We start from the raw sequence: 27,989 nt of genomic DNA on the forward strand, positions 1-27,989 counted from the left end.
GTTGCCCAGAGCAGGGTAAGTGGCCTTGTCTAACCAAGGGGAGGCGCATTTGTCTCCATATATAGAGGCAAGAGACAGGAGCGGCCCTGGGAAAAGTCAGACCGAGCCTGCACAATGAAGAACCAGCTTAAGGAGGAGGCAGTCCCACACTGTGAGCTAAGTAAGTAGCCAGCAAGTAAGTATATAAGCAGCCCAGGGAATCTGCCCACCTGAGAGCAGACCTGGAATGTGAAAAGGAGGGTCCAGCCATTTTATTTTCTTGTTGCCGCAGAGGTTCCCAAAGAAAAGGTTCTGGGGCTTCATCAAGCCTTTCTGAAACATTCCATATGCATTGCAGAGAGCTTCTCAGAACTAATTTGTGGTAAAGAACCTACCTGACAATGTAAGAGATGCTGCAGACTCAGGTTCCATCTTTGGGTTGGAAGATCCCCTGGAGGAGGAAATGGCAACCTACTCCAATATTCTTGCCTGAACAGAGGAGCCTGGTGGGCTACAGTCCATGGGGTCGCAAAGAGTCAGACACGACTGAGCGACTTCGAGTACACACACACACGTAGTATAAGCTTAGTTATTTAGCTTTGGATAAAGACAGCTTAGTACTTGCATAGTGTTGAAAGTTGGATACTGGCTTGGTTTGAGTGGAGGACATTGTCTTTATGAATCCTGTTTATATAAGGAAGACAGGGAGTGACATCTTTAAAGAGTGGAGTGTTTGAGGCCGAAAGGGAAGCCTTTTGCCTTATTATTGTTGTCTTCTTTATCATGGGAGTCTCTCTGGTTAGGGAGCATTTAAATGTGCAGAATATAAGGAGTCAGAAGAACTAGACCGTTGCTCTCTCAGCCATCCAATGCCATTTAGTCTTTTGATAATTTAACAAGCATGTATTGAACAATTAACGTTTATTGGCCCCTGGAGACACAGGAAGAACCCTACAGGTATCATTGGGAATATCGTGGACATAGTAAAACAATAAACATGAATTATAAACTGTAATACCATCAGAATGGAATATAAAAGAGTTGGGCAATGATAAAAATATATTTGTTGTCTAATTCCTCTTCCCTTTTTAATTTAAGGTCAGAGTAACTTACATTTTTTAGCATAAGGATCAGTTTCCAGTAAAGACTTACACTGGAAAATTAGGGTTCTCAGTCTTGTCTTTGTTCTTATTGCTAGTAGGTCATCTTGTATGGGTTATTTTTGTTTTCTTTTGTTTCATCTGTCACTAATAATAAAGTGTCTATAAAATTCCTAGGTAATAAAAGGAGGCTGAAAGTTAACTATTGAAATTTCAGCAGGTTCCAAATGGTAGAAGGAGTAATGTATGAGTCTTGATTCCCTGGTGGCTCAGATGGTAAAGAATCCACCTGAAATTCAGGAGATGCAGATTTGATCCCTGGCTTAGGAGGGTCTCCTAGAGAAGGGCAAGGCAACCCCCTCCGGTATTCTTGCCTGGAGAATTCCATGGACAGAGGAGCCTGGCAGGCTACAGTCCATGGGGTGGCAAAGAGTTGGACATGACTGAAGTGACTTAGCATGCTTGCACACACACTAGAGAATTATATATGTATATATATATATATATATATATATAGTCTGTCATTACAGACAACTTTGAGGAACATATGTGCTAAAAATTGTAAGGTCAGTCTACATTGGAGGCAGCCAGTATCTGTCACTGGAATAAATAAGTTGAATGTAACCTAATGGTAATCATTCCTCACATTTGCAAGAGAAAAGCTACTTAAGTATAAGGGCAAACCATTTTTTTCTGAAGTAAGAAGTGGGTACAGACTGGTTTAATAGACTTCCTTACTTCAGGGCAAAGGAGTCTTTGAAATTTTTACAGAGCTTGGAGTTGTGTTCTGAGATAGTTGTGTCAGGACAGGAGGCCAGGTTGGGCTGTCAAAGGGAAATACACTGCTGTGAACTTTGGGTTGGGAGGAAATCAGGAGAAGCTTAAAGTGAGAGTTGTGAGGAACAAAGACCAAGCTATAATTTCTGAAAGTAAGATATTAGTGGCCCTGACATATAAGCAGGCAAGGAGGTTTGGAAGCTGGCAAAGCCTCAGAGGGCTGAGCAGAGAAAGTGAAGAGCCCTATTTAATGGGTATTAATTTGGCCATTCTAGTTCTAAAGTCTCTGGCTGATGAGTGATTATTTTTGTCTAAAAACTCAGTACTTCTTGACAGCCTGGCCACATTTCTCCCCACTGTTATTGCCTTTGACACCGAGGCAGTTGACGTTATTTTCAACTGTACTCTTCCTCCTTGTATCTTACCCCCTCTCCTCTTCTTGCTGCCTAACATTTTCTCTTTCTCTTTTTTCTTAATCATTAGATGTTCTGCATGTCAGATATTCCTTTCAACCTTAAAACAGATTTTCAAAAGTCTAAGTCAAGTGGAAACAGCAAACTTGGTGCTGAGTTGAAATTGTGGTTCTCCGATTGACTAATTGAGATGTCTCCAATTTTGAGATTATTACCATGACATAAAAAGTCAGTGACATGATCTTTCTCAGTGGCCATTGTGTCAGAGAGAGAGAGAGAAAGAGAGAGGCTCTGAAGCAAGTTAAGCATGCTATACAGTAGCTCTGCACAGGCTCTTAAGCATGTTGTACCATAGCAGCACTATTTATGAACTGGGCGTGCTTGTGTGTGATGTTCAGCTTACCGAAATATTAACCACTAGGGTAGAGAGGGTTAGAGTTTCAAGGCCTTTTTCTTAAACTAACACCAGAGGTGCTTCTCCCTTTGTTCTTCTGTCAGGTGACAGACATTGAAAGTGTTAGTTGCTCAGTCGTTTCTGACTCTTTGAGACCCCGTGGACTGTTGCCCACCAGGCTCCTCTGCCTGTATTCTCCAGGCAAGAACACTGGAGTGGGTAACCAGTCCCTTATGCAGGGGATCTTCCTGATCCAGGGATCAAACCCAGGTCTCCTGCATTGCAGACAGATTCTTTATCATCTGAGCCACCAGGGAAGCTTGTCAGGAAGTAGATGTAATCTGTCTCCAATCTATCTTTTTTTATTATGTCATTTTATATCAACATCATTTTTATGAAAGAAAAATGGGATTATTTCGTATTAAAATTTTAAAAATAATTCTGAATTTCCCATCCTCAATTATAATTTAGAAATTCACATGGTTTCTCTCTCATCACCCCTAGTAGGGGCAGATTGAGTTTCAGAGTCAATTAGATAAATATCCTGATGGAAAGACTCAGAAACTGATGCTTCTTTATTGATCTGGAATGGAAAAACAGAGGAAGCTATCGTTTCTCATTCTAAAACATGGCCAGTAATATTCCTTATTAAAATCCATAAGTTCAGACAGCAGTGAGCTCTGTTTGAAACACAGAATATTTTAGTTTGTTGATTCCTAATCATACAGGGGCAGGAGCTCACCTTCATGAAGAGCATCTTATACAATATAAAAGCTATACTAAAAATAATGGTTTAGTAGGATTATCAACAGAGAAGGCAATGGCACCCCACTCCAGTACTCTTGCCTGGAAAATCCCATGGACGGAGGAGCCTGGTAGGCTGCAGTCCATGGGGTCAGAAGAGTCAGACACGACTGAGCAACTTCACTTTCACTTTTCACTTTCATGCATTGGAGAAGGAAATGGCAACCCACTCCAGTGTTCTTGCCTGGAGAATCCCAGGGACGGGGGAGCCTGGTGGGCTGCCGTCTATGGGGTCGCACAGAGTCAGACAGGACTGAAGTGACTTAGCAGCAGCAGCAGCAGCAAGATTATCAAGTATTTTAGCCTTAAAGTAGACCTTTAGAGGAAAGAGAATTTTAGAAGGATCTGGACATCTTTACATTTTCTTCAAAACAAATGGAATTCTGTGTGTTTTTTTTTTTTTTTTTAAGTCACAACTCCTTTTTATGCTCTAATAAACAACTTGGGTATGACTTTTAAGGCCTGTCTCAGCAGTTTCCATTTTGTCACCAGCATGTTGAACACTGAACATTGGCTGAGGAAACATCAAGAGAAAGAAGAGGTGGCTTTGCCATTCAGCTTTAAATATTCCTGTTTGCATTTATCTAATCAGCTGATTCCATGCACACTTTTCTGTTTGCCCCTATGAAACTTCTTTTCCTTCTTAATGCTGTCTCCAGCTTTATCTATATAAAGGAGTGAAAGAAGGGGAGAAGAATTAGAAGACCGTTCAAAAAACATTCCTCTCCAAAACTAAGATTAATTTTAGGGAGACCTTTGCAACATTGAACACAGCTCTAAAATCAATGAAATGGTTTTGGGTGACTTTGCTCTTTATAAGAGAGTTTAATAAGATAAATATTAGTTTAAATTCAAGTTTTTTTAAACCATGGGGGGGAAAAGTTGAAATTGTATGTATTTTAATACTCAGTATTTCACACTTTCTTGTTGGCAATTTTTAAACCAGGTTTAGGCTATCCAAATTATTCTTCAGAGTTCTTGTAAATGCTAAGAAAACACTTGGAATATTGTCAATTAAATATTCAGAGTTTATGATAGCTAGTAAGTGTTGGCGGAGAAGGCAATGGCAACCCACTCCAGTACTCTTGTCTGGAAAATCCCGTGGACGGAGAAGCCTGGTAGGCTGCAGTCTATGGGGTAGCTAAGAGTCGGACACAACTAAGCGACTTCACTTTAACTTTTCACTTTCATGCATTGGAGAAGGAAATGGCAACCCACTCCAGTGTTCTTGCCTGGAGAATCCCAGGGATGGGGGAGCCTGGTGGGCTACCGTCTATGGGGTCGCACAGAGTCGGACACGACTGAAGTGACTTAGCAGCAGCAGCAGTAAGTGTTGGGGGATATAACTTTTTATGTTGATATAATTTAAAACTTGCAGAAAAGTTGCAAGAGTAGTATCAGGGAATGAATGCTTTCAGGGTAACATGGTATGATAATAGTAAGCTGCAGATGCCTTGGGGGAGCAAGAAAGAGGGCCATTTAACCCAGGTTAGGGAGTGAGGAAACACTTTGCTGGGGAAGATTTTTTAATTTCTTTGGATTCAGGAGAAACTTCCAAATCACAATTTCAGAGCATGGCTATTTGCACACTAAGTCAAAGTATTAGTAAGTTAAGCTTAAGGCTACATATGCCTGCCCACCGACAGCTTCAGATCTCTGGTTATCCACTGCAGACGCTTATCAGAGAGAACTGATTCATCCCTGAAGTGTTCATTGAGAAACAGAAGATTCCTGAGGTGTTTGTTGGGAAACTGAGTAAATCTGCATGTTCTTTATGTTTTTAAAAAATAAACAATATATTTACTTGGCAAAATTTTTTTAAATTGCGAAACCGTATACAGTGTATATTCATGAGAGGTCCTTTTGCCTTTGTGCTCCTCCACTCCTTCCTCTTGGAGACGGCGTTACCAGTTTTTGGCATGTCCTTTGGATTTTGTTTGTACGTATATTGTATATTCTGTGTCTCTCTTTTGCTACATAAATGACAGCATACTGTTCTGAGTGTCTTTAACTTCACCGTGTATCTTGGAGACTGTTTCCTGTCAATCCGCTTAGATCTGCCTTGTTTACGGTGTTCCATCCTATGAGTGTTCTAGGTTGTCTTAGTCTTTTGACACTACAGACAGTGCTGTGGGGAATATTCTTGCACATATTGATGCTTCTTGTACAAGTATTTCTTTAGTATTCTTTAGTTTCTTTAGTATGCTTTCTTAGAAATGGAATTGCTGGGTCAAAGGATATGTAGACTTTTGACATTTAGACAGAAAATGTAATTAGCATTCTTATCTTGTAAAACAGTCTTAAAACTTTTTTGATAAGGAATGGGATAAAATAGTTATAATACATTGACCCATGAGTGCATTTTCTTCCCCCTGCTGTCGATGGCTGTTTGATAGGAGGAAATTACTGGCTTTAAGAGAAGGTGACACTTAGTGGTTGGGGGAGAGCTAGAAAGTCAAGGCACATTGTTAATCATAACTGTCCGAGTACTGCAGGGTTGAATCTTGTTGCTTGTATCTCCACTTGATCTATTTCTTAATGTAATTTAATGACTGAAGTGACCTGGTGTTATGGTCCTAGAGAGCAGAGTGGTCTTATATTAACTCACTGCTTCTGTATGGGTGTTGGATTTTCGTGGAGACCTTAACACTGGGCAGCACCCAGAGCGTACTGACTCTCCATTCCTTGCTCTAGTTATGTTCTCTAGACACTGCAAGCAATGAAAATTATAGTTGTTGACTCAATGTTTTGATGAGAAAGTTGGAATCTAGGGAATTCCCTGATGGTCCAGTGGTTGGAACTCAGGGTTTTGCTTCCAGGCCCAGGTTCCATCCTCGGTCTGAAAACTAAGATCCTACAAGCTGCACAGCGCAGCAAAAAAAGAAGAAAGAAGTTGAAATCTAGAATCCATTTTCTTTCTTGGAGAGAGATTTCAGAAAGAAGATCAGACTCTTGTGTTTAAAAGTTCTGTAAATAATTATGGGAATAATCACTTAGAATACTAATTGCAATTATTCTATTTTGTGGTCAGACATTTCTTTTTAAAATTATTAAACTATCACCCTTTCACACATGATTCTTGGGGAAAAACTGTCTCAATTGTTTGCTTTTTAAATATAACCTTTAAAGGCCTGTTTTGAATAGGAATCTTCTTCAAATGTATTGAATACTTCTGTACCTTCTGAAACCAGATATCAATCATCAAGACAAAACTAATCTAATTGAATTGGTCCTTCTTGAGTAGAGCAGCAATTAGAAACTTGAGTTATTCTTATTAATATAATATTAATAACACTAATCTTAAAAAAATCATTCAAGACATTTTGGCACTTCTTCCTATTTTATTTTATTTATTTAATTAGTTTATTTTTTGGCTATGCTGCGTGGCTTCAAGATCTCAGTTCCCCAGCCAGGGATTGAACCTGGGCCACAGCAGTGAAAGGCTGGACTCCTAACCACTATGCCACCAGGTGACTCCCATAATAATATTCTTCTTTGGGAGGTGGGTTGGAGAGGGCCTGTGCTGTGTGACTTGTGGGATCTTAATTGCTTGACCAGTGATCAAATTCACACCCTTGGTAGTGAAAGCGTGGAGTCCTAACCTCTGGACCACCAGGGAATTCCTAATAATCTTCACAATAATGTTTCAGAGTGATTGAAGTATATGAAAGTTATCTCATATAAATAGCCTACGATTTTCCATGTAAGAGCCATAGTCCCAGATCGGATTTGTGGTTTCTAGTTTTTTGTGTGTTATCCTGGCTTCTTAGAATTAATGTAAAATTAAAGTAAAAATGCTCTGAGTGGGGTCTAGAAGCTGTGCTGTGATTGGAATTCAAGTGGTATGCTGAGTGGTCAGATGTGTAAGTCCCATTTAGGTGAGGTGCTGGCTGAGAGAGGGGTGGGATTTAGTCAGCAACATTGAGGTCTGCTTGTGAAACCATCTGGTAGCTCAAACTCTGATAGGAAGGACTTGGATACTGTTAATTATAACAAAGTTATTGATATTGGTGACTATAGAGATGAAAGATTATGTTTTCTAATTTGGCAAGAGGTGGTATGTTTTACACTCCAGAATACAGATGAAATCTAACACCCCTTTCAGGTCTTAATTCTGTAATTTTGCAAAATAGGTACAAAATATGTCAATTTGTTGTTGTTGTTTTAGTCACTAAGTCATGTCCGACTCTTTTGAGACCCCATGGACTGTAGCCCACCAGGCTCCTTTGTCCATGGCATTTCTCAGTCAAGAATACTGGAGTGGGTTGCCATCTCCCTCTCCAGGGGATCTTCCCAACCAGGGCTCAAACCCAAGTCTCTTGCACTGGCAAAAGGATTCTTTTCGCCTAAGCCACCAGGGAAGCCCCAGAATATGTCGCTAGAATATCTAAAAAGAAAAGTAGAGCACTGTTTCACAGGAGCAATAATGGTACAAGGTGGAAAAAAACTAGTAAAGAATAGAGAAGGGGAGGCTTCCTCAGTTTTTTAGTAGGATAGTTATTGGGGTTCAAGGGGAGTGGTTAACAATTAGTATTATTTACCTTTCCCCTTCGAAGTTTGAACTTAACTGAGAAGTAGATTCCTTAATCAGTAGATCAAAATTTAAAAAAAATTTAGCCTTATTGATGGAGTTGACTGGATAATATGCCATAGATCTGTGGCCCAATGGACTTACTGATATCCCCGCTCTAACCCCCAGTTAAACTTAACCGGGTGATCCTCGCACTCTCCTTCCCAGGCTGCTTATTGCTGATGGAGAGAAGCGCAGGTGGTCTGTGGACTCTGCCTTGTCCTCCGGGTGCCTCTGGGGGGCGGGGGGCGGGGCTGGTTATTCATCTTCCTCTCAGGGTTGAAGTGTTGGGAATGAGACCTGAAACCTTAGAGCTGAAGTCTCTGTTCAGGGAAAGGTGAGGCTGTGAAACAGTGGCTGTCTTCTACCAGTGTGCTCCTGAGATGCTTCCCCCTCTCCCTGACCCCCGCCAAAATCTTGAAATATGAGCTTAAGCTGTTAGTTAGATCAAAGAGAGTTAAAGATCTCTGTCCTTAGAAACCCATCAAAATGGTGGGAAGTCAGTCTTTTAAATATTTGGGTTAATCTGGAGACAAAGACAGAGACTGGGAGACTGCCTCGAAGCCATTCTGTGGATGCTTTTGTCGTCTTGTTCAGTCGCTAATCCGTGTCCGACTCTTTGCGACCCCGTGGACTGCAGCTCGCCAGGTGTCGCGGTCCCTCACTGTCTCCCGTGGATGCTTATTACCAACTACTTGCCCACTTCCCTCAAATAGCTTTTACTTCAGTTTTCTTTTGAAGTCTTGCCAGTAAAAATATGATTAAGACTTTTATATTTTTTCTATTAAACATCTCCTAATCATAGTCTGAAAACTGTGATTATTTCCAAGGTTATCTAATTCAGTAGAACAATTATTCTTTTCACATAGTAAGGGCTCAGTCATACAGAGTCACAGAATGCTGGTCGTGAAACTTGTTTTAATTTGTTCTTGCTAATTCCTCTCCCTCTCTTCTCTCCTTTCCAGAATCCTATTCTGTGAACTCAGGCACTCAGGTATCCACCACGGTGTTGGGTCCTGAACAGAAGATGCCAGACGGTAATTTACAGCTTGGTGTTATTGACTCATTTTTGTTTGGAATTACGCTTAAGCCAGTAACAGAAATTTACCATATTGTCCTTCTTGTCCTCTGTTTCATCAAATATTATCGCCATCTCCTGTCCCCCAGCCAACTATATCATGGAGACCTGCTCCATTCACACAAGGGACACTGATGATTAGTCCGCGATGAGCCCTCCTGTCACAAGGGTGACACTCCCCCTTCCTCAGGCTCTTCACTGCAGGTCTTCAGATCAGTTCAGTCCAGATCAGTTGCTCAGTCATGTCCAACTCTTTGTGACCCCATGAATTGCAGTACACCAAGCCTCCCTGTCCATCACCAACTCCCGGAGTTCACTCAGACTCACATCCATCGAGTCAGTGATGCCATCCAGCCATCTCATCCTCTGTCGTCCCCTTCTCCTCCTGCCCTCAATCCCTCCCAGCATCAGAGTCTTTTCCAATGAGTCAACTCTTCACATGAGGTGGCCAAAGTACTGGAGTTTCAGCTTTAGCATCATTCCTTCCAAAGAAATCCCCCAGCTGATCTCCTTCAGAATAGACTGGTTGGATCTCCTTGCAGTCCAAGGGACTCTCAAGAGTCTTCTCCAACACCACAGTTCAAAAGCATCAATTCTTTGGTGCTCAGCTTTCTTCACAGTCCAATTCTCACATCCATACATGACCACAGGAAAAACCATAGCCTTGACTAGATGGACCTTTGTTGGCAAAGTAATGTCTCTGCTTTTCAATATGCTATCTAGGTTGGTCATAACTTTCCTTCCAAGGAGTAAGCGTCTTTTAATTTCATGGCTGCAGTCACCATCTGTAGTGATTTTGGAGCCCCCAAAAATAAAGTCCAACACTGTTTCCACTGTTTCCCCATCTATTTCCCATGAAGGGATGAGACCAGAGGCCATGATCTTCGTTTTCTGAATGTTGAGCTTTAAGCCAACTTTTTCACTCTCCACTTTCACTTTCATCAAGAGGCTTTTGAGTTCCTCTTCACTTTCTGCCATAAAGGTGGTGTCATCTGCATATCTGCAGTTATTGATATTTCTCCCAGCAATCTTGATTCGAGCTTGTGCTTCTTCCAGACCAGAGTTTTAGTCAGGTGGCAAAAGGTTCCTGTTTGGTGGTTTCCCTGAAACTTCAGTTTTTAGCCTGAAATGTGGCAGAATTTTGCAAGTTACTCATTTTGGGGGCAGCCTGATGGAGATATCATGTCCAAGGATGATCCTTTGAGTAAATCCTACTAAAAGAATGGGTGGGGGGTAGAGATTGGAGTGTCCCATTAGCCTGACAATTTCCTTCTAAAAGTTAAGATTTTGACTTCCCTGGTGGCTCAGATGGTAAAGCATCTGTCTACAATGTGGGAGACCTGGGTTCGATCCCTGGGTCAGGAAGATTCCCTGAAGAAAGAAATGGCAACCTACTCCAGTACCCTTGCCTAGAAAATCCCATGGACAGAGAAGCCTGGTGTCCATGGGGTCGCAAAGAGTCAGACACGACTGAGAGACTTCACTTTCACTTTCACTTTATCAGTGCGGCTAGTCTAGGGATGTTCTATATTAAGCCCTAGACATCAGTGATTTTAGAAGAAAATTATTCTAAAAATTGGCAAGTGGCAGTAGAAGCGTGAGGGCTTCCCCAGTGGCTCATCTGGTAAAGAATCTGCCTGCAATGCAGGAGACCTGGGTTTGATCCCTGGGTAGGGAAGATCCCCTGGAGAAGGGAACAGCTACCCACTCCAGTATTCTGGCCTGAAAAATTCCATGGACTCTATCGTCCATGGGGTCGCAAAGAGTCAGACATGACTGAGTGTCTTTCACAGTGCAGTACAAAAGAAGCGTGAAAGTAGGGGGAGACCATTTGTGAGCTTAGTGTTGAAAACTCACGTAGAGCTTAGTGACCGGGGAAGAGGATAGAGAGGGAGCTTTATCACCATAAGCAATTTTGTATTTCTCAAATTTTCAGCCATGTGAATGTGTTGCCTATTCAAAAATTAATTTATTAGAAATATAAATAAAAATAAAGTAACAGAGACATTACTTTGCCGACAAAGGTCTGTCTAGTCAAGGCTATGGTTTTTCCAGTGGTCATGTATGGATGTGAGAGTTGGACTATAAAGAAAGCTGAGCACTGAAGAATTGATGCTTTGGAACTGTGGTGTTGGAGAAGACTCTTGAGAGTCCCTTGAACTGCAAGGAGATCCAGCCAGTCCATATAAAGGAGATCAGTCCTGGGTGTTCATTGGAGGGACTGATGTTGAAGCTGAATCTCCAATACTTTGGCCACCTGATGCAGAGAGCTGACTCATTGGAAAAGACCCTGATGCTGGGAAAGATTGAGGGCAGGAGGAGAAGGGGACGACAGAGGATGAGATGGTTGGATGGAATCACCGACATGATGGACATGGGTTTGGGTGGACTCTGGGAGATGGTGATGGACAGGGAGGCCTGGCGTGCTGCGGTTCATGGGGTTGCAAAGAGTTGGACACGACTGAGCGATTGAACCGATCTGAACCAAAAATTGATATAGAGTCAGGTTGATCTTGTGCATTTAGGTATTAAAAAGGTTTAATTTCAGTATTTCTATGATGATTACTAATACCAGTGTATTCTGTTAATTTTAACTCATTTCTTCTCAAATCTGTTAATTCAGAAAATGCTTCTGGAGACCATGGGGTCTCTGTCAGTCTTGGTGCCATCAACCCTGCCCGCAGTAACTCCTCAATTCCACAGTCCCCCGAGGTATACACAGAGGAGCCCTTTACCACCTACTTTGATGAGAAGATCGCCGTTCCTGAGGAGAAGGTTAGTGACAGGTCCTTAGAGAAAAATATTATTATCTAGGGAAAACCTATGTACAATGTCTGCTGGATAACTCAGGATCAGCAACCTCAGAGTCAGTTCTGGCAAGCAGTCTCTGAAGACTGAATTTTTGTAGAGAGTACACAGAAACTTTTAAGGAAACCGAGGCCCTTGAAAAATTGCCAAGTTGTACTAGTGAGCATTCTTTGACCCAGAAAGGGAAATTTTCATGTTCCCTTTTGTACGGTGCCTTTTGTCCCATTTGGGTAGTGTTTGAGCACAGAGGTACTGCTATTATTGCTGGGGTTTTAGACTGAAAGGCTGTTGGAAGGGCAGGTAAGACAAGAGCTCTTATTTGTACAGAGAGCTAACATGTTATTGATAAGGAATGGATGAGATGGAGGAGAAACTTGGACCCACCCATGTCCCACTTCTGAACTCTTTGTTCTTATGAAACTGATATTGTTGCCTTTTATGTGATAAAATAATAGATAAATTAGATCAGCAGTTTGGAGGTGATAATCTTTTTTTTTCTCCAAGAGACACTTTTTTTTATTATTATTTTTTAAAACTTTTTCTTCTATATTGGAGTATAGTCAATTAACAATACTGTGTAGTTTCAGGTGGACAGCAAAGGGAGTCAGCCATACACAGGCATGTATCTATTCTCCCCCTGGAGGTGACAATCATTTTGCTCTGTTTTCCTCTCTCGTACAGCACTCCTGTTTTAGCTTTCGCAAACTCTGGGCTTTCACGGGACCAGGATTTCTTATGAGCATTGTGGATCCAGGAAACATTGAATGTGATTTGCAGTCTGGAGCACTGGCTGGATTTAAGGTGAACATAAACTCTTCCCTCATCCCTTCTTTTGGTTTACCTGGTGGCTCAGGTAGTAAAGAATCTGTCTGCAATGAGGAAGACACGGGTTTGATCCCTGGGTCAGGAAGATCTCCTGGAGAAAGGAATGGCAACCCACTCCATTATCCTTGCCTAGGAAATCCCAGGACAGAGGAGCCTGGCAGGCTACAGTCCATGGGGTCTCAAAGAGTCGGACAAGACTTAGTGACTAACACTTTGACTTCTTTCCTTTTTAAACACACACAGCACATCACAGCCTTTTCCTCTGCTCTGCCTATTGGATATAAACCTTGGTGGCTACATGCTGATTCTTCATTGGCTCTGACACTTTGATGAAAAGTACTTTTCAATTTGTATTTAAATTCTAGTTTATCACGTAGTTGGTTTTTAGTTTTATTTTATTTACCCAGGTAGTTTCCTTGAACAAAAGTGAAACAGCAGATGGGAAAAACTAGAACTCAGAAAGGTGCAAGGTGACCTAGCAAGTTCTGTGTAGAATGTGATACAAAACTCAGGTCATTGGATTGCTGAATGGGGCTCTTTCCTGAGTGTACTGTTTCCCATTCCCATTGCCAAACAACCAAACCAGAACTTCCAGTTGGCTCAAGAGTGTAATGGTGGGGCTTTGTTCTTCTCCAGTTGCTCTGGGTTGTTCTGTTTTCCACCATCATGGGCCTCCTGCTGCAGAGCCTTGCAGCTCGACTGGGAGTGGTCACTGGGCTGCATCTGGCTGAAGTGTGTCACCGCCAGTATCCCAGGGTAAGCAGTGTTTGTCTCATATCATAGGTAGCTGTGTGTCTGGCAATCTGTGCTAGCCCCCTGTATACTAAAATAGTGGAGGATGTGGGGATCGTGGCCCTGAGGGCTGGGAATCCCAAGGGAAATTCTGTAGCTCCTCTTGCTGCTAAACCATGTTTCCCTGATGCTGGGAAAGATTGAAGGCAGGAGGAGAAGGGGACGACAGAGGATGAGATGGTTGGATGGCATCATCGACTCGATGGACATGAGTTTGAGCAAACTCCGGGAAATGGTGAAGGACAGGGAAGCCTGGCGTGCTGCAGTCCATGGGGCCGCAAAGAGTCGGACACCACTGAGCGACTGAACAACAGCAACAATGTCTGGAAGACAGGTTTAAACTGACTTGATCTTTGGATAAGTACTAATCTGCCTCCAGTTTGTCTTAAATGTTCAATCTTCTTTCTTGGCTGCGAGAGTATCCTTACCTGCTTTTTATCTTATATGCCTCTTTAAAAAAAAAAAAAAAAAAACTTGGTAATTTATAGTTTGTTTTATCTTCTCTTTCTTCATGTATCTTAGTGGTTGTTTTTTTGTGACATATATTTTAGGTAGTAGATACATGGAGGTTGTTTTTTTTCCTGGCCTCAGTCCTGGTCTACTAAATTTCTTTCTGTTCGATTATTTGACCAGATTTGATCCCAGATTTTATTATAGGACACCCAATCCCATCACTTCGCCCCGAGTCCCTTTGCCTATCTGTGTTTTTCACTTACTTGTGTATTATTACACTAAGGATGACTCCAGCCTCTTCACGTTTGTTTTGTCTCTTCAACTGTGGTCAGGATAGATATTTTCTTCGGCAGTATTTTTATTCTCTCATGAACAATACTTTGACCATCCTAGCATTCTCATTTTCCGCTAAAACTTTCAGGATTGTTTTTAGATCAAAAATTAAGTGGAAATAATGAATGGAAATTCCATTCTTCTGTCAAGTAAAACAGAAGGAAAAGAAATTGGCATCAGCTGCTGCCCTGACCCTGACTCACAGGCTCTGCCACAAAGAACAGCCTGGCCCTCTCAGGCAGGGTGCCAAGTGCAGCTGAGTTCTGGTCCTTCATCTCTAGACCTCAGGTTTAACGAAGGACTGTTATTGGATCAATGCCAAAATGTGAATTCCAAACTATGGGGGAAGTTCTTAGAAATGATTAATTAGAACCATATCTTTCTGCTGTTTGATGTTTAGGTTCCACGAATCCTTCTGTGGCTGATGGTGGAGTTGGCTATCATTGGCGTAGATATGCAAGAAGTTATTGGCTCAGCTATTGCCATCAATCTCCTGTCTGTAGGAAGGTGAGGGATTTTTCTCTAGAAAGTAATCAATATTTTGTGGGATTTCAAAGCAAGTATAAAAACAAAAGTCCTTCCCAGGTGGCTCAGTGGTAAAGAATCCGCCTGCCAAGCAGGTGATGCACGTTTGATCACTGGGTCAGGACAATCCACTGGAGAAGGAAATGGCAACCCACTCCAGTATTCTTGCCTGGGAAATCCTATGGCCAGAGGAGCCTGGTGGGCTATAGTCCATGGGGTCACCAAGGAGTTGGACATGACTTAGCAACGAAACAACAACAAAAAAACAAAAACCCAAGTCATTTTCAATTTTCAAAATTCAGCTCAAGTATTATTTTTTCTGTGTAATCACTCTGGAACCACCTTCTTCCTGGCTCTTTATCTCCCATGTTTTCGTGTTTGGTCATGCATATCTGTGTTATCCAGTGTGTGGCAATGTATATTATAATTCATTTGTATGTAGTTTATCCCACTTGTAAAGTGAACTCCTTGAGAGATAAGACCCATACTTTACAGCTTTGTGTCCTGAATGTCTGTAATAGTAGATAAAGTTTGAATGAATGTATTACTTTGCTTAGTGCTGTGATCCTAAAACACCCAAGGCCTGGCCTCCTTACCACTATTCCCTTTTCCCCAGGTCCTTGCTCCTTCAAGTGTCATATATCTAGAGTGTTGTTGTGAAGAGAGTCTTTTTCTTAATGTTTCTTTTCTTTTCTTTAATCTCCCTTTTTAATCTCTGACCTAGGATTCCTCTATGGGGTGGAGTTCTCATCACCATTGCAGATACCCTTATATTTCTCTTTTTGGACAAATATGGTAAGGACAGTGGGAACAGAGGGGTCACTGAAAGTTCCATCATGTGGCTTACAGGGAAATCTGCCTTCTATGAACTCACTGCTACATTTTCCCCTTCAGGTTTGCGGAAGCTAGAAGCGTTTTTTGGTTTTCTCATCACTATTATGGCCCTCACGTTTGGCTATGAGGCAAGTATTACAGGCTGATCATTAGCTGTTGTTTGTCTTTTTTTCATTAGCTTTTTAAATAAAATTTTTGTCCTTTTATTATAAAAGACAGTGTGTGTTAACAAAACCCAAATTCAGCACTAGGCCAATTTTAAAGGAATAAGGATGTAGGAAAGACTAGTGTCCAGGAAGTTTTGCAGGGACTAGAATTTCTAGGACTTTCCAGACTAGACTCCCTGGTCCCAAATTGGCCATCTCAACAACAGAACAGCCTTGGTAAAGATTAGGAGAGGAGTTGCAGGGTTATTCTTGGTTTGTTACCTTGACGGGTTCTGTTTTTGCACATCCTGGTTGACAGTAATTCCAGCTTGGACTTTCTCTGTATTGCAACAGTTAATGAAACAGTGCCTGTTTCCTGTTTTGTGCCCCAGCCCCAATACTGCATTGGGTTAAGTCTAATCTTATCATTCATTATATGCAGTGAAGTGAAACCCAGCACCTTTCTGTGTCCAATTATTATAAACTGATTTCTCTTTATTGGACTAGCTAAGCTTTTGAATATATGTCTACTCTATAAGTAGATGATACAGCTTGGCCTAAGGCTTCCAAGAGAAATGCTGAACCAGGAAAAAGAGTGTATGAGAAGTGTTTCTGAGTGAGTCTCAGCAGATGCTGCTGCCTAGTCACTTCAGTCGTGTCCGACTCTGTGCGACCCCATATATGGAAGCCCACCAGGCCCCACCATCCCTGGGATTCTCCAGGCAAGAACACTGGAGTGGGTTGCCATATCCTTCTCCAATGCATGAAAGTGAAAAGTGAAAGGGAAGTCGCTCAGTCATGTCCGACTCTTCGCGACGCCTTGGGCTGCAGCCTACCAAGCTCCTCCATCCATGGGATTTTCCAGGCAAGAGTACTGGAGTGGGGTGCCATTGCCTTCTCCGTCAGCAGATGCTAGTGGCAAGCATAAGTGATTTTTATATACATATGTGAGCACAGATGTTGGATCATCAAAAAAACAAGAGAGTTCCAGAAAAACACCTACTTCTGCTTTATTGACTATGCCAAGGCTTTTGATTTTGGATCATAGCAAACTGTGGAAAATTCTTAAAGAAATGGGGATACCAGACCACCTAACCTTCCTCCTGAGAAATCTGTATGCAGGTCAAGAAGCAACAGTTAGAACTGGACATGGAACAACAGACTGGTTCCAAATTGGGAAAGGAATATGTCAAGGCTATATATCGTCACCCTGCTTATCTAACTTACATGCAGATTACATCATGCGAAATGCCAGGCTGGATGAGGCATAAGCTGGAATCAAGATTGCTGAGAGAAATTTCAATAACCTCAGATACGCAGATGACACCACCCTTATGGCAGAAAGCAAAAAGGAATTAAAGAGCCTCTTGATAAAAGTGAAAGAGCAGAGTGAAAAAGTTGGCTTAAAACTCAACATTCAAAAACTAAGATCATGGCATCTGGTCCCATCACTTCTTGGCAAATAGATGGGGAAACAATGGAAACAGTGAGAGATTATTTTTTTGGGCTCCAAAATCACTGCAGATGGTGACTGCAGCCATGAAATTAAAAGACACTTGCTCCTTGGAAGAAAAGCTATGACCAACCTAGGCAGCACATTAAAAAGCAGAGACATTAGTTTGCTGACAAAGGTCCATCTCGTCAAAGCTATGGTTTTCCCAGAAGTCATGTATGGATGTGAGAGTTGGACTATAAAGAAAGCTGAGCACTGAAGAATTGATGCTTTTGAACTGTGGTGTTGGAGAAGACTCTTGAGAGTCCCTTGGCCTGCAAGGCAATCAAACAGTCAATCCTAAAGGAAATCAGTCTTGAATATTCACTGGAAGGACTGATGATGAATTGAAACTCCAATACTTTGGCTACCTGGTGTGAAGAACTGACTCGTTGGAAAAGACCCTGATGCTAGGAAAGATTGAAAGCAGGAAGAGAAGGGGACACTGAGGATGAGATGGTTGAATGGCATCATCAACTGAATGGACATGAGTTTGAGCAAGCTCCCGGAGTTGGTGATGGACAGGGAAGCCTGGTGTGCTGCAGTCCGTGGGTTCACAAAGAGTCAGACATGACTGAGCCACTGAACTGAACTGAGCACAGAAGCATGGTTAGTGTGGGTAATCAAGAATTGACTGTATTCTAAGGTGTGTCTCACAGGAGTTATTGTGGCACTAATATCAATAAGGCCGTTAGCAGCCATGTTATTTCTTTAGAATATTAATTATATTCTATACACATCTATTTAGTATATATAAAATACAGTATGAAATGTTTGGATACCCCAGTCATAAATCCTCTAACCTTGTGCTGCTTGATTTTTTTTTGGATGGTTCTATGTCCCTTATTTCCTAAATAGTGTTGATGAAGGGGTTTAAGGAGTAAAGGATGCAATGTTATCTAGTACCGTGTTACTTCCCTAGTGTCAAGTTCCAGAAAAGGCTAATAGCTGTTCTCTTTGTATGTAGTATGTTACAGTGAAACCCAGCCAGACCCAGGTCCTCCAAGGCATGTTCCTGCCATCCTGTTCAGGCTGTCGTACGCCACAGATCATTCAGGCTGTGGCCATTGTGGGTGCCGTTATCACACCACACAACATATACCTGCATTCTGCCTTAGTCAAGGTGAGCAAGACCTGTCTTATCCCAGTGACTTATGTAGTTCATGGCATCTTTTCCTTTCGTTACAAGGGACACATACTTAGTTTACAATTGTTGGAGCCCTGAAGGAGCACGGTGCTTTTCCACAGTTGGACACCACACTCTTGTATCACCAAGGTGACCAGAGATGACTGACCCCATAGAGAAGGGACTAAAGTCCTTAAAAGATCTGAAGGGGCACCGTGTCTCTTGTCTTTAAATCTCAGAAACCTCAATGGCCTCATGGAGGTTAGGAGGAAGGAGCCCAACCTAGCTTTTACCAGTCAGTCCCACACAATTGTTTGCTGGAAGATTTCAGAGACCTTTGTAATTAAGGATAACTCCCCCTTAGATCTAAATCAGGTTGTTTTTGTAGGTCAGCAGTTCTTCAAGCCACAGTAACTGAGGGCTCATCAGTCACTCAGTCACTTTCCCCTGTTTGGGTGTGTGTGATGTCATCAAAGGGTCATGATTGAACTCAGTGAACCAGGATGTATGTGGGGTCTCTCACATTTCATGTGGTCAATTGTTTGACCTCTAGGACTTCCAGCTGACTCCAACTCATGAAATATTACAAGGAAACTTGTTTCAGCTAGTCAAAAAATGACTGTTGCTATTACCTCTCTAGTCCAGACAGGTAGACCGAGCCAATAAGCAGGAAGTTCAAGAAGCCAATAAGTACTTCTTCATTGATTCCTGCATTGCTCTCTTTGTTTCCTTTATCATCAACATCTTTGTCATCTCAGTGTTTGCCGAAGCATTTTTTGAGAAAACCAACAAGCAGGTGGTAAGTAAGCCAGGGACCTGGGTAGTAGTGAATGTGAGGGTAAGGAGGAGGCTAACTGGGGCAGGAAAATGTGACAGTGACTTAGAGCTCAGGGGAAATGGATCTCAGTGCTGCCCCTAAGTCACTGCGCTAGTCAGGCTTATAGTCTAGGGCAGTGGCCAAGTCCACACCCATCATTCTCAGCTTTGGACTGGGAAGTCAGATAAAGACTGCCTCATGCTGTGGTCAGTGGCTTCATGTCTATTTGCTCTTTCTCATCCCCTTTTGCTTCCAACTCTTGACTGCTTTCCAGCCCTGCCATTTGGTGATGACAGGTTGGGAGGAGTCAACACACAGGAAATAGAATCTGTGGCTAGACAGACTGTTTTATCACACTGAATTCTCTGTCCTCTTGACTCCTGATTGCCAACCTAGTTTTGATCACTCCTTTGTTTCCCATCGTAGGACCTCTGATTCCTGGCTCTGCTTTGAATAAGGACTCTATTCTGGGTGTCCTTTCATATTTGAAGCCTTCTAAGGACCCTCACTTGATGTCACCATTTAAATTGACCTAACATTCATGTATTACCATGCATACTGTAACTCAGGAAAAGTTTTTGATGACCTGGGAGTGTAGAAAAATTATCAAGGAAGACCTCAAGGCCATTGCTGCCAGTCTCTGCTGTCATCAATCCATGCCCAGTGTCTCACCTTCAGCATCCATCTCTTAGATGACCTGTGTGTGATCTATAGGAGAGGGCTTCTTATCTGAGTCCTGGACTCAAAATTAAAAATTGTTCCTAAACTGCTTTGGTTCCAGGTTGCGGTCTGTAAAAACAGCAGCAGCGCCCATGCTCACCTTTTCCCTGATGATAACTCAACACTGACTGTGGACATCTACAAAGGGGTAAACCTGTTCAGATTTCTGATCTCTGCTCCTGGATCAATATTCTTAGCATAATATCTGGTCTTTGCCGTGGGTTCACTTCAGAGCACAGCATATCTTCTCTGAAGTGTTGTTTTTTTTCAGAGGTCCAGATACCAGATAAGACTTTTGGATTATGTAGAAGGAAATAGAAGATCTGCTGAAAAGATGAGTTAATTGAATCAGCAATTCCCAAACTTGTGCTGCTATAGGCATTAATTGGGGTGACTGGAGAAAGTGTTCTTAGTAAAGTGATTTATTTTTTATACTTGTTCCCCACCTAGCCCCAGTGGCTGGACACTTTATTTATTTAGGCCGTGCTGTGTAGCATGTGGGACCTAGTTCTCTGACGAGCAGTGAAACCCATACCCCTGCACTGGGAGTACAGGGTCTTAAACCAATGGAAAACCAGGGAAGTCCCTGTAGAGTCATCTTTATTGTGGCCTCTCTGTCCCTTTATGCTGGTTACATTATGAATTTCCAAGAGTAGAATATGTAGCATCTCCAAAACTCATTTGTGCTTTCTCTTCATTCCTATTACCATCTTCCAGAATACTGTGTTAAGGAATATAATGTGGGAAATGTGTTGTAGATTTTTTTAATAGTTAACATATAAGTTGAGGATAAAGGCTTTAGGAGCCTAGAGAAGAGAAGGGACTAGGCTGAAGAGGAATGGGGGCCCATCCAGCAGACTTTAGGTTGAAAGCCTCTAGAATGGGGTCAGGACCCGAGTCTAGCTTCTGGGACAGTGCCAGCGCAGCGCTTGGTAGAGGTGGGTGTGTAGCCAGGAATGGGGAGAGGTGACGCAGAGGAGCACTATGGGGTGTTGTCTCAGGTGATCTCTCTCCCTTGCCTCTCCAGGGTGTTGTGCTGGGGTGTTACTTCGGGCCTGCCGCTCTCTACATCTGGGCAGTGGGGATCCTGGCTGCAGGGCATAGCTCAACCATGACAGGAACCTATTCTGGCCAGTTTGTCATGGAGGTACGTGCTGCTGTGACTGGGATAGACGAGAGGAAGAGGATGTTGCTCTTTTGTCCTTTCTTAATCCCATGCCTCTAAGGTCTTCCCGAACCTCCCCAGACCTTTTTCTGTTTCCTTTCAGACATTCATCCTGTTTCTGTGTTTTCTTCCAGGGATTCCTGAACCTAAAGTGGTCACGCTTCGCCCGAGTGAGTCTGACCCGCTCTATTGCCATCATCCCCGCTCTGCTTATTGCTGTCTTCCAAGATGTGGAGCATCTAACAGGGATGAATGACTTCCTGAATGTTCTTCAGAGCTTACAAGTGAGAAGGGAGCTGGGGAAACTCACATCTCACTAAATCAGGAAGGATTCTGTACCTTTATTCTGTATTGCTTTTAGATAACAAGCCTAGTGTGGTTGTGGGGAAAATTCAGAGGAAGAAAGAGGCACAGTCTTGGTCTACGGTGAATGCATATGAAATCTCTGGCATCTAGAAGGCTTTTAGAAATGGCTTTATTTTTAAGCCTGTTGAATGGGAATTATAAGCTATAATTATACATAGAATACAATCATTGTTCGTTAATCCTAGCAAACTTTAAATAATGTATAGGACACTGTTGGGCTTTATGGAGATTAAGAAGACAAGGCAGATACAAATTTTTTAAAGACACTGTGATCATAATTGATGCTGGGTTCATGCTACAGATTTCCACATAACCCTCCAGCATGTTGTGATGACAGGAATAATTTCTCACAGAATAGATGAGGCAGGGTCTGTGGTTCCCTTTTGCTAACAGTGCTGCTCTCTGGGGTGTTACAAGGACCCCCTGTAGCCCTATCTTATTTTTTTATTTTGCAGCTTCCCTTTGCTCTTATACCCATCCTCACATTTACGAGTTTGCGGCCTGTGATGAGCGAATTTGCCAATGGATTGTGAGTGTAATTCTTTTTGTTCCCCAAGATGTGGGGGGGAAGGATAACTTCATCAAACAGGCCAGTCAGGAAATAAGTCATAGGGGACCATGTGCTTTAAGGGGTGATTGCTAGAGCTGCCTCCTCAATCTCTAAGAAAAGAGAGACTTCTGGGGACTTCCCTGATGGTCCAGTGGTTGAGACTCTGCCTTCCTGTGCAGGGGGTGAGGGGTTGATCCCAGGTCAAGGAACTAAGGTCCTACATGCCACAGGGTGTGGCCAAAATTAAAAATAAGTGAATACAACATTGTAAATCAACTATATTTCAATTTTAATAAATTAAAGAAAAGAAAACAGAGATGGTAAACGTAACAAAGGAGGGCAAGCACATGTTTTATTTCTGGGGTAAGTTTTTCAGCTTTTAGTGCTTTAACTCTTCAACTTCAGCCACTGAAGGTTAAAGCATCTTAAATCCATGTTGAATGATCTTGATGAGAGAGGCATAAGCTAATAACCTTTTATATACATGTCCATAGGACATGGGGTATTTGAAATGACTTGTTGTATCTCTAGGGACTCATGACCTTTTCAGTTGTAGGGCTTGTTGCATTTTTTAGGGACTTATATGATACAGATTCATGAAAAGATGGGCTCGATAAAGGACAGAAATGGTATGGACCTAACAGAAGCAGAAGATGTTAAGAAGAGGTGGCGAGAATACACAGAAGAACTGTACAAAAAAGAGCTTCGCGACCCAGATAATCATGATGGTGTGATCACTGACCTAGAGCCAGACATCCTGGAATGTGAAGTCAAGTGGGCCTTAGAAAGCATCACTACGAACAAAGCTAGTGGAGGTGATGGAATTCCAGTTGAGCTATTTCAAATCCTGAAAGATGATGCTGTGAAAGTGCTGCACCCAATATGCCAGCAAATTTGGAAAACTCAGCAGTGGCCACAGGACTGGAAAAGGGCAGTTTTCATTCCAGTCCCAAAGAAAGGAAATGCCAAAGAATGCTCAAACTACTGCATAATTGCACTTATCTCACACACTAGTAAAGTAATGCTCAAAATGCTCCAAGTCAGGCTTCAGCAGTACGTGAACCGTGAACTTCCAGATGTTCAATCTGGTTTTAGAAAAGGCAGAGGAACCAGAGATCAAATTGCCAACATCCACTGGATCATGGAAAAAGCAAGAGAGTTCCAGAAAAACATCTATTTCTGCTTTATTGACTGTGCCAAAGCCTTTGACTGTGTGGATCACAATAAACTGTGGAAAATTCTGAAAGAGATGGGAATACCAGACCACCTGACCTGCCTCCTGAGAAACCTATATGCAGATCAGGAAGCAACAGTTAGAACTGGACGTGGAAAAACAGACTGGTTCCAAATTGGAAAAGGAGTACGTCAAGGCTGTATATTGTCACCATGCTTATTTAACTTATATGCAGAGTACATCATGAGAAACGCTGGGCTGGAAGAAGCACAAGCTGGAATCAATATTGCTGGGAGAAATATCAATAATTCAGATATGCAGATGACACCACCCTTATGGCAGAAAGTGAAGAGGAATTAAAAAGCCTCTTGATGAAAGTGAAAGTGGAGAGTGAAAAAGTTGGTTTAAAACTCAACATTCAGAAAACTAAGATCACGGCATCTGGTCCCATCACTTCATGGGAAATAGATGGGGAAACAGTGAAAACAGTGTCAGACTTTATTTTTTTGGGCTGCAAAATCACTGTAGATGGTGATTGCAGCCATGAAATTAAGAGACGCTTACTCCTTGGAAGGAATGTTATGACCAACCTAGACAGCATATTGAAAAGCAGAGACATTACTTTGCCAACAAAGTTCCGTCTAGTCAAGGCTATGGTTTTTCCAGTGGTCACGTATGGATGTGAGAGTTGGACTGTGAAGAAAGCTGAGCACCGAAGAATTGATGCTTTTGCTGTGGTTTTGGAGAAGACTCTTGAGTCCCTTGGACTGCAAGGAGATCCAACCAGTCCATTCTAAAGGAGATCAGTCCTGGGTGTTCATTTGAAGGAATGATGCTAAAGCTGAAACTCCAATACTTTGGCCACCTCATGCGAAGAGTTGACTCATTGGAAAAGACCCTGATGCTGGGAGGGATTCGGGGCAGGAGGAAAAGGGGACGACAGAGGATGAGATGGCTGGATGGTATCACCAACTTGCTGGATGTGAGTCTGAGTGAACTCCAGGAGTTGGTGATGGACAGGGAGGCCTGGCGTGCTGTGATTCATGGGGTCGCAAAGAGTTGGACACTGAGTGACTGAACTGAACTGATGATATATATTGATAGTGTTTTTTTTTTTTTTTCTCTTTCTCCCATCATTCTGTAATTTTTGCTCATTTAATCTAATCTGGGACAAAAGAAACACTTTTCAGTTTATTTTGAAATGCCCCTTACTCCTGTCTTGTGACCTCAAAAGACACAGTGTTCTTTTCTGTTTATGAATAGGTTAAACTGTTCCACCAATAATTGTGCTGATTCTTTTGACAGAGGCTGGAGGATCATAGGCGGTATTGTGGTCCTTGTCATCTGTTTCATCAACATGTACTTTGTCGTGGTTTATGTCCAGGGTCTAGGGCACGTGGCATTGTACATGGTGGCTGCAGTGGTCAGCGTAGCTTATCTGAGCTTTGTGTTTTACTTGGTAAGTCCAGTTGGGAGAGGGCAGGGGTGGTGAGGTGGGGCTAATGCTCAGAAGAAAAAGGATCCCAAAGAGCACTTACCAATCTATCTTCAGGTTATTGACACAATTTACATGACATTGTTAAATCAGCTGTGACTAAAGAATATTTTTAGCCATAAATTTCCCCTGGTTCCTAAGAGCTGTCATTTTTCTATTTCTGTCACTCTGTCTGATTTCCATTCTAATAATTCCTAACCAGAGAGTGTAGTATGTTTGAAGAACTTGAAGAAGATCAGCCCTGTAAAAGTAGAGAGTGGTACAAGATGGGGTTGGAGAAGGGAGCTGTGTTGTGCGATTTCAAATCTTTGGAGGGCAGCACATGTGGGTTCACAGCCCTGGCCAGCTCTACTGCTTAACAGCTGTCCAATGACGACACAAGTAAATAGTGATAATCTCTCACTGAATTATTAAAAATGGTGGTTGTAAAACATAGTGCTCCATAGAAAAAGAATAGAGAATTATGTATACCTAGATAATAAAAAAATTATCAAAAGTCTAGAGTAAATTATATTAAAATAGTAATAGTAGTTGCCTTTGATTGTGGGATTATGGAAATATTCTTTTCTCTATTTTCCAATTCTTCTGTAATATTATTTATATCAGTGAAAAGTAGCTATAGCAACAACACATCCATCTCCCTATTCTATGCAGGTTTCTCTAAAAAAACACAGGGTTGAGGATTAGGGACTACTACAAAGCATGGCAAGGCAGTAGGGTGGAAATGCCCTGCTCATCTTCATAACACTTACCTAGTCCCCATGTCATTGTCTACCACAGACAATGTCTTGATTGCAAAAACATTTTAGTGAATACTGAGAAATTATGTCTTGGATAGATATATCTCTTCTTTTTTCTTGCCCGGTAAACCATGGGTACACTTAGATTAAGCTGACCCTATAATATAGGGACAGTTGTTATTGTTCGGTTGCTAAGTTGTGTCCTACTCTTTGGAACCCCATGGACTACAGTATGCCAGGCTTCCCTGTCCTTTGCTATCTCTTGGAGTATGCTCAAACTCATGTTTATTGAGTTGATGACACCATCCAACCATCTCGTCCTCTGTCACCCCCTTCTCCTCCTGCCCTCAATCTATGAAACCTAAATAACTGAGTATGGCCTTGACAGAAACTGTTTTAACAGTTTGCTGTAGGACATCTCCTGGTGGCTTAGTGGTTAGGATTTTGGACTTTTGCTTCAAAGTCCTAGGTTCAGTTCCTAGTCAGGGAACAGAGACCCTATCCTACAAGCTAGGCTGCTGCTGCTGCTAAGTCACTTCAGTCGTGTCTGACTCTGTGTGACCCCATAGACGGCAGCCCACCAGGCTCCCCCGTCCCTGGGATTCTCCAGGCAAGGACACTGGAGTGGGTTGCCATTTCCTTCTCCAATGCATGAAAGTGAAAAGTGAAAAGTGAAAGTGAAGTCGCTCAGTCATATCTGACCCTCAGCTACCCCATGGACTGCAGCCTACCAGGCTCCTCCGTCCATGGGATTCTCCAGGCAGGAATACTGGAGTGGGGTGCCATTGCCTTCTCTGACAAGCTAGGCAGCATGGCCAAAAGGAAGTTTCTGTAGAAGTTAAGGGGATCCTTCCTGTATGCAAATTGGTTATGAAAGTGCTCTCAATTGTTCTCAGTCAGCCTGAGGCTATAGAAATTGTTGAAGACCCAGTTTTAAGGCTGAGGACTGATTCTAGAATGAATTACTATCCTACTCTTTTATTCAGAAGACTATCACAGTTGTTCTTAGCCAGTCAGTCATTACTCATATTGTGAAGAATAGTGTAGGACTGAAAAAAAGTGGTTGTCAGGGACCTCTCCCAGTCAGATAAAAGAAACAAATGCAAAGCAGTAGGAACAGAGGGAGCTGAGTATTGAAATTAGTACAACAAAGAGTTTTGCATCTGAGCATTGCAGTGTGGGCGTTGAGGTGGGTAAGAGGGCTCTCCAGAGGGGTCAGTGAATGATGACCAACTATATTTTCTCTTCCAGGGTTGGCAGTGTTTCATTGCACTGGGCATGTCCTTCCTGGACTGTGGGCACACGGTAAGCGTCTCTAAAGTCCTGCTGACCAAAGAAACCACCAGTGGCTGTACTAAGTAAACACTGTTCACAGGTAGCCATCAGAGCCAGTGTTTCTATGGTTTACTGTGTGAACATAGTCAAAGGTATGTGCTGTTGCACAGGCTGCATTTAGGACTCAGCTGTTTGTTGGGAAAGACTTTGTTTCATATATTTTTTGAAAAGAATTGAAAGAGACATGTGTACCCCAGTGTTCATCGCAGCACTGTTTATAATAGCCAGGATGTGGAAGCAACCTAGGTGTCCATCAGCAGATGAATGGATAAGAAACCTGTGGTACATATACACAATGGAGTAACTCAGCCATTAAAAAGAATACATTTGAATCAGTTCTAATGAGGTGGATGAAACTGGAGCCTATTATACAGAGTGAAGTAAGCCAGAAAGAAAAACACCAATACAGTATACTAACACATATATATGGAATTTAGAAAGATGGTAATGATAACCCTGTATGCGAGACAGCAAAAGAGACACAGATGTATAGAACAGTCTTTTGGACTCTGTGGGAGAGGGAGAGGGTGGGATGATTTGGGAGAATGGCATTGAAACATGTATAATATCATATAAGAAACAAATCACCAGTCCAGATTCGATGCAGGATACAGGAAGCTTGGGGCTGGTGCACTGGGATGACCCAGAGGGATGGTATGGGGAGGGAGGTGGGAAGGGGGTTCAGGATTGGGAACACGTGTACACCCATGGCAGATTCATGTTGATGTATGGCAAAACCAATACAATATTGTAAAGTAAAAAAATAAATAAATTAAAAAAAAAAAGAAACCGAATTTGTGGTTGCTGGGGGAAGGGATAGTTAGGGAGTTTAGGACGGTCATGTACACACTGCTATAGTCAAAATGATACCCAACAAGGATCTATTGTATAGCACATGGAACTCTACTCAATGTTATGTGCCAGCCTGCAGGGGAGGGGGATTTGGGGGAGAATGGACACATGTATATGTATGGCTGAGTCCCTTCACTGTTCACCCCCGCCTCCACAACATTGTTAATCAGCTATATTCCAATACAAAACAAAAAGTTTAAAGTTTGAAAAAAATAAAAAGTATACAGCAAAAAAATAAAGGGCTGAGAAATACTTTCTTTATACAAATCCTTTGAATTATTTTTATTATAAAAAATAAAATCTTAACTAGAGTAGTTTGATTCATA

General features: G+C 42.2%; 1 protein-coding gene across 2 annotated transcripts; it reads left to right on the top strand.

Annotated features, from left to right (window-relative positions):
- Positions 1–27,827, top strand: LOC147371608 (natural resistance-associated macrophage protein 2-like). Of its 2 annotated transcripts, none has more exons than XM_086399448.1 (16): positions 1–160; positions 9,003–9,074; positions 11,739–11,890; positions 12,605–12,724; positions 13,385–13,504; positions 14,727–14,833; positions 15,576–15,646; positions 15,746–15,813; positions 18,291–18,446; positions 19,090–19,248; positions 20,048–20,134; positions 21,014–21,133; positions 21,286–21,435; positions 21,973–22,046; positions 24,547–24,700; positions 26,728–27,821. In XM_086399448.1, exons 1-16 carry the CDS (start codon positions 115–117, stop codon positions 26,836–26,838), a joined length of 1,767 nt encoding a protein of 588 aa, XP_086255574.1. In that variant the 5' UTR covers positions 1–114; the 3' UTR covers positions 26,839–27,821. The 2 variants fall into 2 exon arrangements, with proteins under 2 accessions (XP_086255574.1, XP_086255575.1); XM_086399449.1 differs by having other exon boundaries at positions 7–175; positions 26,728–27,827.
- Positions 27,828–27,989: the final 162 nt, after the last annotated feature.

The sequence above is a fragment of the Bos grunniens genome, chromosome 5 (genome assembly GCF_055505025.1).
Source record: "Bos grunniens cultivar Pamir isolate PY7600 chromosome 5, Bosgru_T2T1.0, whole genome shotgun sequence".
Classification (NCBI taxonomy): domain Eukaryota; kingdom Metazoa; phylum Chordata; class Mammalia; order Artiodactyla; family Bovidae; genus Bos; species Bos grunniens.

Coding starts and splice junctions, on each gene's coding strand:
- LOC147371608 (XM_086399448.1), top strand. CDS start 115: ATGAAGAACCAGCTTAAGGAGGAGGCAGTCCCACACTGTGAGCTAA. Junction 161..9,002: donor AGTCCCACACTGTGAGCTAA/GTAAGTAGCCAG, acceptor TCTCCTTTCCAG/AATCCTATTCTGTGAACTCA. Junction 18,447..19,089: donor TGCATTCTGCCTTAGTCAAG/GTGAGCAAGACC, acceptor TTACCTCTCTAG/TCCAGACAGGTAGACCGAGC.